General features: G+C 33.9%; 1 protein-coding gene and 1 pseudogene across 2 annotated transcripts; both read left to right on the top strand.

The window, feature by feature from the left end:
- Positions 1-308: 308 nt before the first annotated feature.
- Positions 309-2,403, top strand: LOC104744037 (gibberellin 2-beta-dioxygenase 7-like). The gene is made up of 3 exons (XM_019235603.2): positions 309-585; positions 969-1,290; positions 1,960-2,403. The coding sequence occupies exons 1-3, from the start codon at positions 314-316 to the stop codon at positions 2,188-2,190; spliced, it is 825 nt and encodes a 274-aa protein (XP_019091148.2). The 5' UTR covers positions 309-313; the 3' UTR covers positions 2,191-2,403.
- Positions 2,404-2,950: 547 nt separating this feature from the next.
- On the top strand, positions 2,951-9,475 carry LOC104742617 (vacuolar protein sorting-associated protein 53 A-like; annotated as a pseudogene). The gene is made up of 21 exons (XR_015579658.1): positions 2,951-3,225; positions 3,404-3,498; positions 3,814-3,870; positions 3,963-4,112; positions 4,375-4,444; positions 4,653-4,777; positions 5,161-5,321; positions 5,401-5,542; positions 5,644-5,707; positions 5,891-6,061; positions 6,181-6,252; positions 6,361-6,420; positions 6,908-6,986; positions 7,289-7,396; positions 7,473-7,538; positions 7,883-7,960; positions 8,041-8,174; positions 8,257-8,353; positions 8,576-8,653; positions 9,061-9,123; positions 9,319-9,475. The product of XR_015579658.1 is annotated as a vacuolar protein sorting-associated protein 53 A-like (transcript).
- Positions 9,476-11,526: the final 2,051 nt, after the last annotated feature.

Genomic DNA, 11,526 nt, shown 5'->3' on the forward strand with positions numbered 1-11,526 from the left:
TTATAGCATAAAGATATTGCTTACGAAAACTGAATTAAACCGTTTAACTAACGTGTTATGGTAGAATTACCTAACATAGCGTGTATAATGACTTATAACATTATCTTTAAAAATTTGAAAAGCGGGATAACATAGCATTTCTGTACTGCTATGGTATAATAATATATCATAGCATACGAATTCTGCGCTATCATATGTGAGGTACCTACAATAACAGTGGCCTAACATAGCGTTTGTAAAAGAGCTATGAATTACATATTATAGCGTTTCTCTCGTGCTAACAATGTACATATTTGTTGTAGTGGTGAAACAAATGGTTGCAGCTGCCAAAGAGTGGGGTTTTTTTCAAATTGTGAACCATGGGATCCCCAAAGAAGTCTTTGAGATGATGTTGGTCGAAGAGAAGAAACTCTTTGACCGACCCTTTTCCTCCAAAGTCGGGGAAAGTATTTCGGGCTTATCGAAGAATAGTTACCGGTGGGGAAACCCTAACGCCTCTTCTCCCGCTCAGTACTCATTCTCGGAAGCATTTCACATCACTCTTTCAGAGATTACAAAGTTTTCTGATGATCGCAACAACTTCAGGTTTTGTAATTATAAGATTTTTAATTGAGTTCTGTCTCATGAAACCCTAATTCTTGAACTCTCTTTAGATTTAATGAAGATAATAACTGACTCTTGATTAGTTCCGGGTCAAAGTTCGTAGCTAGTCATAATTATTCGTCTTCCCCTTCAGTTTCAACAACCATTTTCTAGACCTTATTTTGTGAAATTTGAGTATATGAAAATATTTCAAATTTTTTGGGATGAAAATTTTCTTTTGATAAAAGGTGAATCACAATATAAAAATAGTATAATGTAATTAGGGGAAACTTTGATTATTTTATATATATAAATACAAGATCATATATACACAGATGAGTTGAAGAAACGCTACATTACTAATTTTCTCTTTTTCTTTTTTACAGAACAACCGTTGATTTGTATGTGCAAGAGATCGCTCGAGTGACACAATTAATATGTGAAGTACTGGGGAAACAAGTGAACGTGAATTCTAAGTATTTTGAAAACATTTACGAGCTTAAAAACAGTTTTCTAAGGCTCAATAAGTACCATCCTCGTGTTTTTGGTTCTGAAGTGTTTGGTTTGGTTCCTCATACCGATACAAGTTTCCTCACTATACTCTTTCAAGATCAAATCGGAGGACTAGAATTGAAAAAAAATGATCAATGGATCAGCGTAAAACCTTGCTCGGAGGCCCTTACTGTCAACATTGGGGATATGTTTCAGGTAACTTCAACCATTTGATTTTTAACGTTTCGATTCCTTTAAAGTTAATTCTTGGCTATTGCTCTGTCTCACTTTGCAACAGCGTTATTAAGTTCTAAGATTCTAAAGCGTATATATATGACTAAAAAGCAATCCAGCGACTTAGGATTTAGGCACACCCTAAAACTTCAATACAAGTTTTCTGGTGTAGTATATATATATATTTGTCGATTAAACGTTACAAGAGATAATGTTAATACAAAAATTGATAAGAAACATATGCTTAATTAGGCGCCGCTCAATTTTTATATTTGTTATCAAGTTCTCAATAAAATTTTGAATCTAACATTCAGTAATTATATAGATCGAGATCCTTTCTTATCGAATGGTTTCTCTATTAATTATATGAATCATAAACATAGATTTAGGGGAAACCCTAATCAAATATCTTAGAAAATTATCAAGGGAGAAGATTTTGTGGTTGCGGATAAAAAGTTATGCATGGGATTCTACTCCCTCACACATATTAGATAAAGATTTACTGATTTCTATGTTTATATATGTATTACTACTCAATATAAAAAAAATGAATATTATGACTCAAACGCTAATATTGGTCTTTGATAGACGAAAAAATATATAATGAATCTATATATTTATGCTAATTGATGGTGTTTATATATGCTATAGGCACTGAGTAATGGAGTGTACCAGAGCGTGAGACATAGAGTGATTTCTCCGGTAAACATGGAGAGACTGTCGATAGCTTTCTTCGTATGTCCTAATCTTGAAACCGAGATAGAATACTTCGGGTATCCAAAGAAGTATAGAAGGTTCAGTTTCAGAGAGTACAAGGAGCAGAGTGAACGTGATGTTAAAGAAACTGGTGATAAGGTAGGCTTGTCCAGGTTTCTCAATTGATCCATATCTTTGACGTACGTTGGACCTTTATAGTGGAGAGGTTAAAACTAATCTTGTCGTTTTTGTTGTTGACAATTCCTCAAATCTCAATTTAACATATGTTCAATGCAAGGTCTATTATAATAAATAATAGATGCAAGAGAAACTTAATGTTTTGTATCAAAATTTTTATATGTTTCACATTTTATTTAGTAATAACATTTCTTTAACTTTTATTTTAAGTTTCCTATGATCAAAATTGATGGTTTTTTTTTAAATTAGAAAAAAACAACATTTATTATACATAAAATAAAAATATTATCTTCTAGAACTAGCTAGGGAAATGAATGATCACCATTTCGTTCAATCATTTTGTCATTTTGCAAATGAATGACAAAAAAAAATAAAAAAAAATACCAATTACACAAGTTCGGTGCGGTTTCTATTTTTTGTTTTCTTTTGCTTCTAATGATTTAGAACATTTTATCTTACAGTTTTTTGTTAATTATTATTGTGGGTGATTTCTCTAGCAATTATAGATCATTGATTAGTTTAAAAAAAAAAAAAAACAGTATATGACCAATGAACTTGATTGGGCCTGACATCAAAATTGTGACCCATAAAACTGAATTTAATTTATAATGGGTCTGTTTAATTTCAAACACGGCACCGTTCAGTGATACAACAAATACGACTACACGGGTAAAATCAAACCGGTACGGTTCATGTTTCTAAACCGGTTTTGATGATTTCCGGTATTTAATAAACAAACGCGCAAGAAAGAACGAAGTGAAGATACAGTTTTCTCGGCGGAGGAGGGGAAAACGAACGATCGGAGCTTTTTTTTTTTCTCGGCGTCGATTTGAGAGATTCAGTGGAAGATCAAACCTGGTTCTCTTCTCGATTCTTAGCAGACGCGTCGTTGCTCCTTTTTGCCCCTTTTTGTTTATTTCGGAGATCGTCGTCCGTTTCGAGTGATGTTGGTCGATCATACGAAATTAAAAGCAATGGGAAAGTCAAGTAGTTTGAAATTGATCAACCAGATGTTCCCAGTAGGTATGTAATTTTTTTTGTTTTTACTTCGAGGTTAAGTTTGAAACAGTCAGTAGCAGAACATGATTCTCGATTATGGCTGGATTTTTTCATGATAATAAATCAAAATTGAAGTTATCGAAATCATTGAGGTGTAGTGATTTGTCTGATAAGTTTAAACTGTGTTTTCGTTTGCTTACAGAAGCTTCTCTATCTGGCGTTCAGCCTTTTTTGCTAAACATTAATAATGAGATTGGGCGATTTGATGCTACCATTTTAGCTGCTGTTCAGAAACAGGTTAAGTCTCTTTATATTGTTTTATTCTTACTGGTCAAATTATGAAAATTTTATGTGAAGATTACTCTGAGGTTTGTGTTCATTTGTTCGTTTCTTTGTATTGTAAACTTACATAGCGTGGAACATTTTTGTGAGTAGTCAAGAATTTTGTATTGTATGCACTGTGAAAAAAAAAAAGTTGCTTCTATGTTGAAAAGTTGTTTTATGCCTCTGGAACTGATTCTTGGTTTGGCTATGATAAAATTTGTTGCTTCTATGTTAAAAAGTTGTTTCATGCCTCTGGAACTGATTCTTGGTTTGGCTATGATACTCCAGAGCAACTCTGGAACTAAAGCTAAAGACGATCTTGCTGATGCTATAGGTGCTGCAGAGGTTAGGTTCACATTGGCTGATATGTATTGTAAGCTATCTTTTTTTTTATTTCATTCACAAAGGATTTGCTTTTTACACTCTTTTTAATACAGGAACTCTGTCATAAGATACCAGAGATAAAAGTCAATCTGAACAAACCGAAGCAATGGTTCAAGACATATGCGGTGACATTCAGAAGTTAGATTTTGCAAAGAAGAACATAACCTCGGCAGTCACTGCCCTTCATCGCCTCGCATCGTTAGGTAAGTTATCAACATTTACTCTGCTCAAGGTATCCTGAAATCAGAATGATAGCCAAGAGTATTGAACATAATTACAAAACAAGCCCAATATAGATAGGGGTTCCGAGGTAGTTAACATCAAATACGTATCATGATGTTGCTGCTTACGTATTTAACCTTCTATTTTTATGTAGTAACCACATGTATGCCATGAATGTAGTTAAAGTAGACCAACTACACCATTCATATGCTCATTAATGACACTCACTGTAATGTTATGCAGTCTCTGCGATTGAACAGGTTCAGTTGATGACATCAAAATAAAATACAAGGAGGCAGCTGCACAGCTGGAGGTATCTTTTTTTAACTCAACAATCTTTGGTGTTTGTTGTTTGTAGTTTATTTTTTACAGCTTTTATGTTCACCATGAGAGCTTAATGCAGTTCGTTGTCATTTTAAAAATTGATTCTAACGCTAGGTTACCTAGGTGGACTTCTTAGCCGATTAATCTTCCCATTTTTGATGATATTCATAAGCTCTGAATCTATAATAAATTTTCAGGCTGTAAACGAATTATGTAATCATTTCAAAGCATATATGGATATTCCTAAAATCACGGAGCTAAGAGAAAAACTTAAGAAGATAAAGCAAGTTTTAAAGTCCCATGTATTTTCTGATTTTTACAGGTACTGCTTTTTAGTGGTTCAACCATATATATACATAGAGTATAATAAGTCGACAGAGGTGGCCAAAGAGGCCCACTGTATTGTTGATGCTACTTCTTTTTCTCAATTTCCTTATCTTAAACCTCAAGAGGATTTGTGAAGAACTTTGCATCTTTTGATATAAAATTAAGGTTTTAAGCTTGTTGGCTACTCTCTTTTTGTTAGTATAGTACGTTTCATTATTATTTAGGCTATTCTGCTTCTTTCTGGTAGTAAGCACAATTTAAAAAAAGCTGTTTTAATAATCTCTCATTTTCCTGTTTCGCATCCTCAACCTCCCTCCCGTTATTTGCTAGACGCCTAAAAGCTACTTGTTCTTAAAATGTCTGCTGTTGTGATCTCAGTTTAGGTACTGGGACAGAGACAGAGGAAAAGCTTTTGCGAAAGAAGTTATCTGATTCTTGCTTGGTTGTTGATGCCATGGAGCCATCTGTGAGGGATGAGTTAGTAAAAAACTTTTTTAGCAGGGAGCTAACCTCATATGAACAAATTTATGTAGGAGCTGGTATGTTAGACTTTATGCCCAAGGTATAACTGGCACTGAAAGTGTGTTTTTATGTTTCTAAGTGGTTAATTGTTGGCAGAATTGAAAAAGTTGGATGAAGTTAAGAAGATATACAATTGGCTAAATTGTCAAATTCAAACAAATCAAGAAAAGTGGACGATTTTTCCTGCTTCATGGCATGTGCCTTATAGACTATGCATCCAGTTGTGCGAGAGAACAAGGTAGTGCCTCCTCGTTTTTGATGAACTGAACATTACCTTAACTATATCTAACAGTATGCATCTTTCTTAACTTTCCGGTTTTTCCATTAATGTTTTTTCAGGGAGCAAGTAGAGTCAATTCTGGGCAACCTCACAGAGAAGCCAGATGCAGAAAAATTGCTTCTGGTCAGGCATGCTTGCCCTAACATGAAAATTTCATTATATTTAATAGATGAATTGTACACTTTAAGAGCGTTGAATTACCTCTCGAGGAAATTTCTGATGATTAGAAATTCTTTTATCCTGTTTTGTTTTCATCACATTACCCTGTTATGATACGATTAAATTTTGATGTCATTGGATGATCAGGAACTGAAAAGGACGCTAGAGCTCGAAATGTAACTTGAAATGAAATTTGGTAATATTGATGGAGATGACATTAAGGAAATTGGTAAAGGGGGAAATAATAGTCACAATATATCTGAAACTCGCATGAAGTATGAAATCATTTTTTCTGCTAATCAAGAATTGGGGGAAAATGTATGTTCTATGTAGTAGGCTTCATATCATTTCAAACAGAAGATGGGATTTTTTCTTTTCTTTCTTTTTTTGCATTGCTTCCTTATTTTCTGTCAGACTGAGACTATGAAACTTGGCAGTTTAACTTCCGTGGAATTATCTCTTGTTGCTTCAAGCCTCATTTAACCAAATATGTTGAGAAACTTGTTCAGGTAATTTAATATTTCTGTGTATATAAGCGTTTCAGGTGAGTACCTAGGCTAGTTTCCATATATGTTCAGGTTTGCCGAGTTTCCTAATATTGTTTTTCTTTCTGTCAGGAGGAAACATGGGATATTGAGGAGAAAAGTCAAAATAATATTCTGTCTAGCAGCATACAGGTGAGTACATAGGCGAGATTCTTGAAGTAGGGTTATCTGATAGTCTTTACTTTAGCAGATATATAGATCGTCAATGAGTGGATTGACTCACTACGTCCACTATGATAATTTGACATGGGTGGTTGGTTGCATTATTTTTATAGAGACGCAACTGAGCAATTGCCATTTTTCTCTCTACTTGGAACAGAGAACCACAACTTTTCAGTAGCTTCTGAGTTGGATAGAAATGTTAGGTAATGTCCAGGATGATACTTTTTTTTTACTAGCGGCAAAAGTTCTACCAGATTTCGCATGTTGTGTGAAACCGAATATCAGAGTCAAGATTTACTCAGCACACTATCTTCTGTGCCTAATGACTATCAATATTACTAGATTGGCCAATGGGAACTTGATAATACTTATACAAAATATATATATGACATTATCTCTGACCTTCAGTGACCAGTCAAATTTAGTTGTAAGTAGTTTACTGTTTCCTTGTTTGCAGTTGTTTTCCACTATAGAGAAGAGCTTGAAACGGTGTAGTGCAGTCACAAACAGTCAAGACTTTATTCAATTTGTTCAAGGTGCATTTTTAATTCGCTTAATGTTGGGTTTTCTATATAATTTAGACTAGTTCTGTGATTTCGAGCAATGTCTTAATTTGTCTAAGAACCAGCTTTGTTCGTGGAGTATTAGATTTTCTTATTTCTTAAATTGGATAAATACTGTTAGTTGAATCAGCTTTTTATTTCGCCTACATTTCGACAAGGAAAGGGCATACACTTAAATAATATTTGCCGGCCACTTTAAATGCTCTAACACGGTCCCATAGTTACATGAATGGAGCTTTTGAGTTCATTCTTTTGAAAGGGTCTCCTCTTTTCAGGTCTTTCAACAAGTTCTGAAGGCCTATGCTACGAAGCTATTTTTCAAGCTCCGAAAAGGAGGCAACAGTATTGTTGCCGCAGCCACAGGCATGGACGGACAGATAAAGGTGCTGCGACTAGCTGCCTGCTTCATGTTTCCCATGTGTGCTATTCGATTTATCTTTTTCTACTTATACTATACAGGTCTCGGACAAAGATGAAAGGATGATATGTTACATAGTTAATTCTGCTGAGTATTGCCACAAAACAGTAAGCTTGTTTCACTTTTGACACCTCCAGTATTTACGTGATAACTGGCTGTAGGCCTTACTTGAAACGGGGTGTTTTTAAGGATTGAATTATATTGTTCTTATCTGATTTTAAGATAGTTTCTTGATGTTTTTGTCATGTGACCTTACTAAAATGCATTTTAAGCAATGTTGTGAAAGGTTTGCAACTATTATAGAATCCATATTACCCTTGCTGTTCAATGATACGATCTACAGCGTCTATCTGAAAAGTTTAAGATGTGTGCCGATGTCCGTAAGAATTGATAAGAACAACAACTGGCACTTCGCAAGAATTCTTTTGTTTATGATTTTTTTTTCTTGCAGTCTGGTGATCTGGCAGAAGAAGTCTCAACAATTATTGACCCGCATTTCGCTGACGGTGTAGACATGTCAGAGGTCCAGGTATGTTGACGTGAAGGACTTATATTTTTCCCAGATATGTTACATAATTTGGATTCTTCTTAAATTGTTTTGTTGTGCAGGATGAATTTTCGTCCGTCATAATGAAAGCATTAGTGACACTAGTTCATGGACTAGAAACTAAATTTGACACAGAAATGGCAAACATGTTACTTGTCCCCTGGGGCACTCTTAAGAGTGAGGGTGACCAGTCTAAGTAAGATCTAATTGGGGTGTAACCATTTTCTGTGGCTCGTAAAAAAATTAAACACCTAACATGCATTTTCATGTTCTTGTAGGTACGTCTATGGAATAAATAAAATCCTTAGCAGTAGTAGCATTCCTGTGCTTGGAAACCTTTTAAAACCAGTTTACTTCCAGTTTTTCCTAGACAAGGTAATCATAATTTCTGCCTTGCAAAAGTTTAGGACCCTTGACCTACTTCTTAATGTTTTTCTTGTATATAGATGTTTATGCTACTTCGCTCATTGAACACTCATTTCTAAAAAATAATTGAACAGTCAAGGTCTAAAGCTATTGCCAGTGACAGGTTGACCCGATTAACCCTTGGTGACCTTTATAGATACTGACCCATTGTTTGGAAATTCTTTTGGGCAGATGGCATTATCCCTTGGACCAAGGTTCTATGCTAATATTTTCAGATGCAAGCATATATCAGAAACTGGAGCTCAACAGGTTAGCCTTTGTGGATCTAATTTTCTCCCTTTGTAGTCAGCTAGTGACGTACCTAGGATTTATATCTTTATTTGGAAATTCTGCTTACCTAATATAATTTATCTACATCATGTCCTTCTCTGGACTCAAGTAGCATCAATATGGCGGCTCTAGTTAGTTATTGTTGGCCATCAAACCTTTCTCTTTTTCTTTTGATACTGTAGAAGTAACTAGTATGTTAATTTTTGTTATATTATTGATTTATTTACTTAACAACTACTAGTATGGTTTCTTGCTACGAAATCCATTTTATGCTCTGTAAAAAAAAATGTAGCTGCTAGAGATCCTTCTCCCATGTTATGTTTCCGAGTCCTTTTTCAGCTGTTATCTGGGTATGAATGATCCGTCGTCTCTTTGGTCTTTCACAGATGTTGGTAGATACGCACGCCATAAAGATGTTTCTTCTAAAAGTTCCATCTCTTGGCAGACAGGTTAGCTCATCAGTTCCAATTTATGTACATTTGCCGCTGCTGGTGACTTTGTATTTAGGATTCAAGATTGTTTATTATTGTTAAGCATGAAGCATCGGGCATTCTTAGTCAAAGTTATAGAGCATTTATAATACTTTTTAAGTCCAAAGCTGGTCAGAATTTTAGTTTCGGTTCATCTCAATAATATGATTGCAGATTGCAACTACAAGCTATTTTGCTCTTACTGAAGCTGGGCCTTCAAATAAACTCTTGAATCCATGATTTTGTTGCAGAGCATCCCTATATCTTTTTTTTTTTTCAATAGTTATGTGAATACTAAAGATGCTGAATAAATAAAGGAAATATGCGTCTATATGTTGTTTATTCCTACAAGTTTTATCTATTACAAATCACGATGACATTGAAACGGTCTTGACCGATGAAGTGGGTGCTAGCTAAGACTAAAATTTTATTTCATTTGTTTGTACGTCGAACATTTAAGAGAACTAGAGAAGTAGTAAGTTTGTTGTGTTAGTCGCGTAGATGAAGATTTAAGTACGCAACTCAAAACAATTTCACCTTTTTCTCAGCTATTTAAATAGAGATATCTAGAAGAGGTTCTACATTCCAACTCATAGAAAACTCTTCTACAATATATATCGCAGTTGATCTATAAATTAATTCCATTAATTTCTTCATTTTTCATTTGAAATCTTTGTGGCAAAAATGGCTAATGTCGAAACACTAGTGTGTCTACTCGTTCTGAAGAGGTGGGTCGTGAGATGACGGAGATGATAGATGAGATTCGGAAGCTCTGGACGGAGTACTTGCAACTTCACGGTCGACCTGATGTTGGCGCCACTGAAGATATCAAGAAGAAGCTCAACGGTAAGAAAGTGAAGTTGGAAGAGCTCTCCGAGAAGATAAAGAAGTTATGAAGGAGATGATGGAGTAGAGATATATATTGATCCGAGTGACATATATTTTACATTCTTGATTCTCTGCTTTTGTTATCATTCATTTTATGGTTTTTTTTCATGAGTCATATTCTCATTTCCTGATCGTAGTTTCTAGTGTTTGGTAAATTATATTCCCCAATAAAAAGAAGATGTCTTTATCAGAAGTTATACGCAATCATCAAATCTGTATTAAGTTAACTCTTGTGGTCTTTAATATTACTATTTTAATCTTATAATTTATTACAAATTAAAGGAGATTAATATAGCTCGACCGACGATGAAGTGGTCTTGACCGATGACTAAAACAAACGGCTAAGACTATTTTTCTTTCATTTTCTTATATATGAGTTCAGATTATTTATTAAAGTAAAATGAACTTGAGGATCGAGCACTGTAAGAGCAAAAACAAATAACATTACGTACGTACGTACTTTTAATATTGTCCCTGATCAGAGCCGTGCCGAGGGTCATGGAGGCCGGAGGCGGTAAAAAAAAAACACTTTAACTCATATAAAAAAAAAACAAAATAATTAATGGTAACTAATATCACCTCTAAAAGAGTAGAGTCAAAAGCTAAAATATTAGTTATAAAACATAACACAAATAGCAAAATATAATGATATCGAAGATGCTAATTGTGCTAGAGGATTGCAAAAACAATGAAAAAAAAGAAACACGCTTTAGTTTGACATTAGAAATAATAAATAAATAAGATTTTTATCCTAATTTGTTATTTTGATTTTAGCTTATATATATATAAAGTGCAGTTTTCTCATTCCTAGTGCTGCCACATCAGCTACTCCCTTAATTTAATAAGGCCAATTTTTCAACTCAACCCATTAAGCAATTCCCTCAGATTAATAAGTCCAACAATTTATGTGAAAAAATTAAATGGGTCATAAAAAATCAAACCGGGCCCAAAAATTAAACATAAATATTAAACATCAAATCTCCAATATATGATCTTTCATTCATCAAATTCACATATTTTAAATAGCATTGGTTTTACAAATTAAATTACTTTCAAACTTAAAAAAGGGTAAAGGAAAATAACAATCATTAACTAATATTAGAAAGAAGGAAAAATGAGCTGAAAATGTTAAGAATGTTGAACAACCTTTAAAAATTAGAAAACAAATATGACCAATTTATATTTTAAATACAGTAGAGTATTATAACTACAAATATAAAACTCCAAAATTCATTTTCATAAATATTATTTGAATTTTAACACTGAGAAATACTGCTACAAATAAGAACCCCATTACTTTAATCAAAAAACTCTGAAATTAAATTATCCAACACACAAAGCCAAACAGAATTAATAAGAAGGGACAGATTTGAAAAAAAGCTTTTGAAAAATTAGAGCAAATGTGAAGTGAACTTAGTGCAGTCGCCAATGGTAAATGTTTAATGCACAATGCATCATCACACCAAGGATTGATTCCCGCTCCCTACGAATGTA

This window comes from Camelina sativa, chromosome 14, assembly GCF_030686135.1.
Source record: "Camelina sativa cultivar CO46 ecotype springtype chromosome 14, ASM3068613v1".
Taxonomy (NCBI): domain Eukaryota; kingdom Viridiplantae; phylum Streptophyta; class Magnoliopsida; order Brassicales; family Brassicaceae; genus Camelina; species Camelina sativa.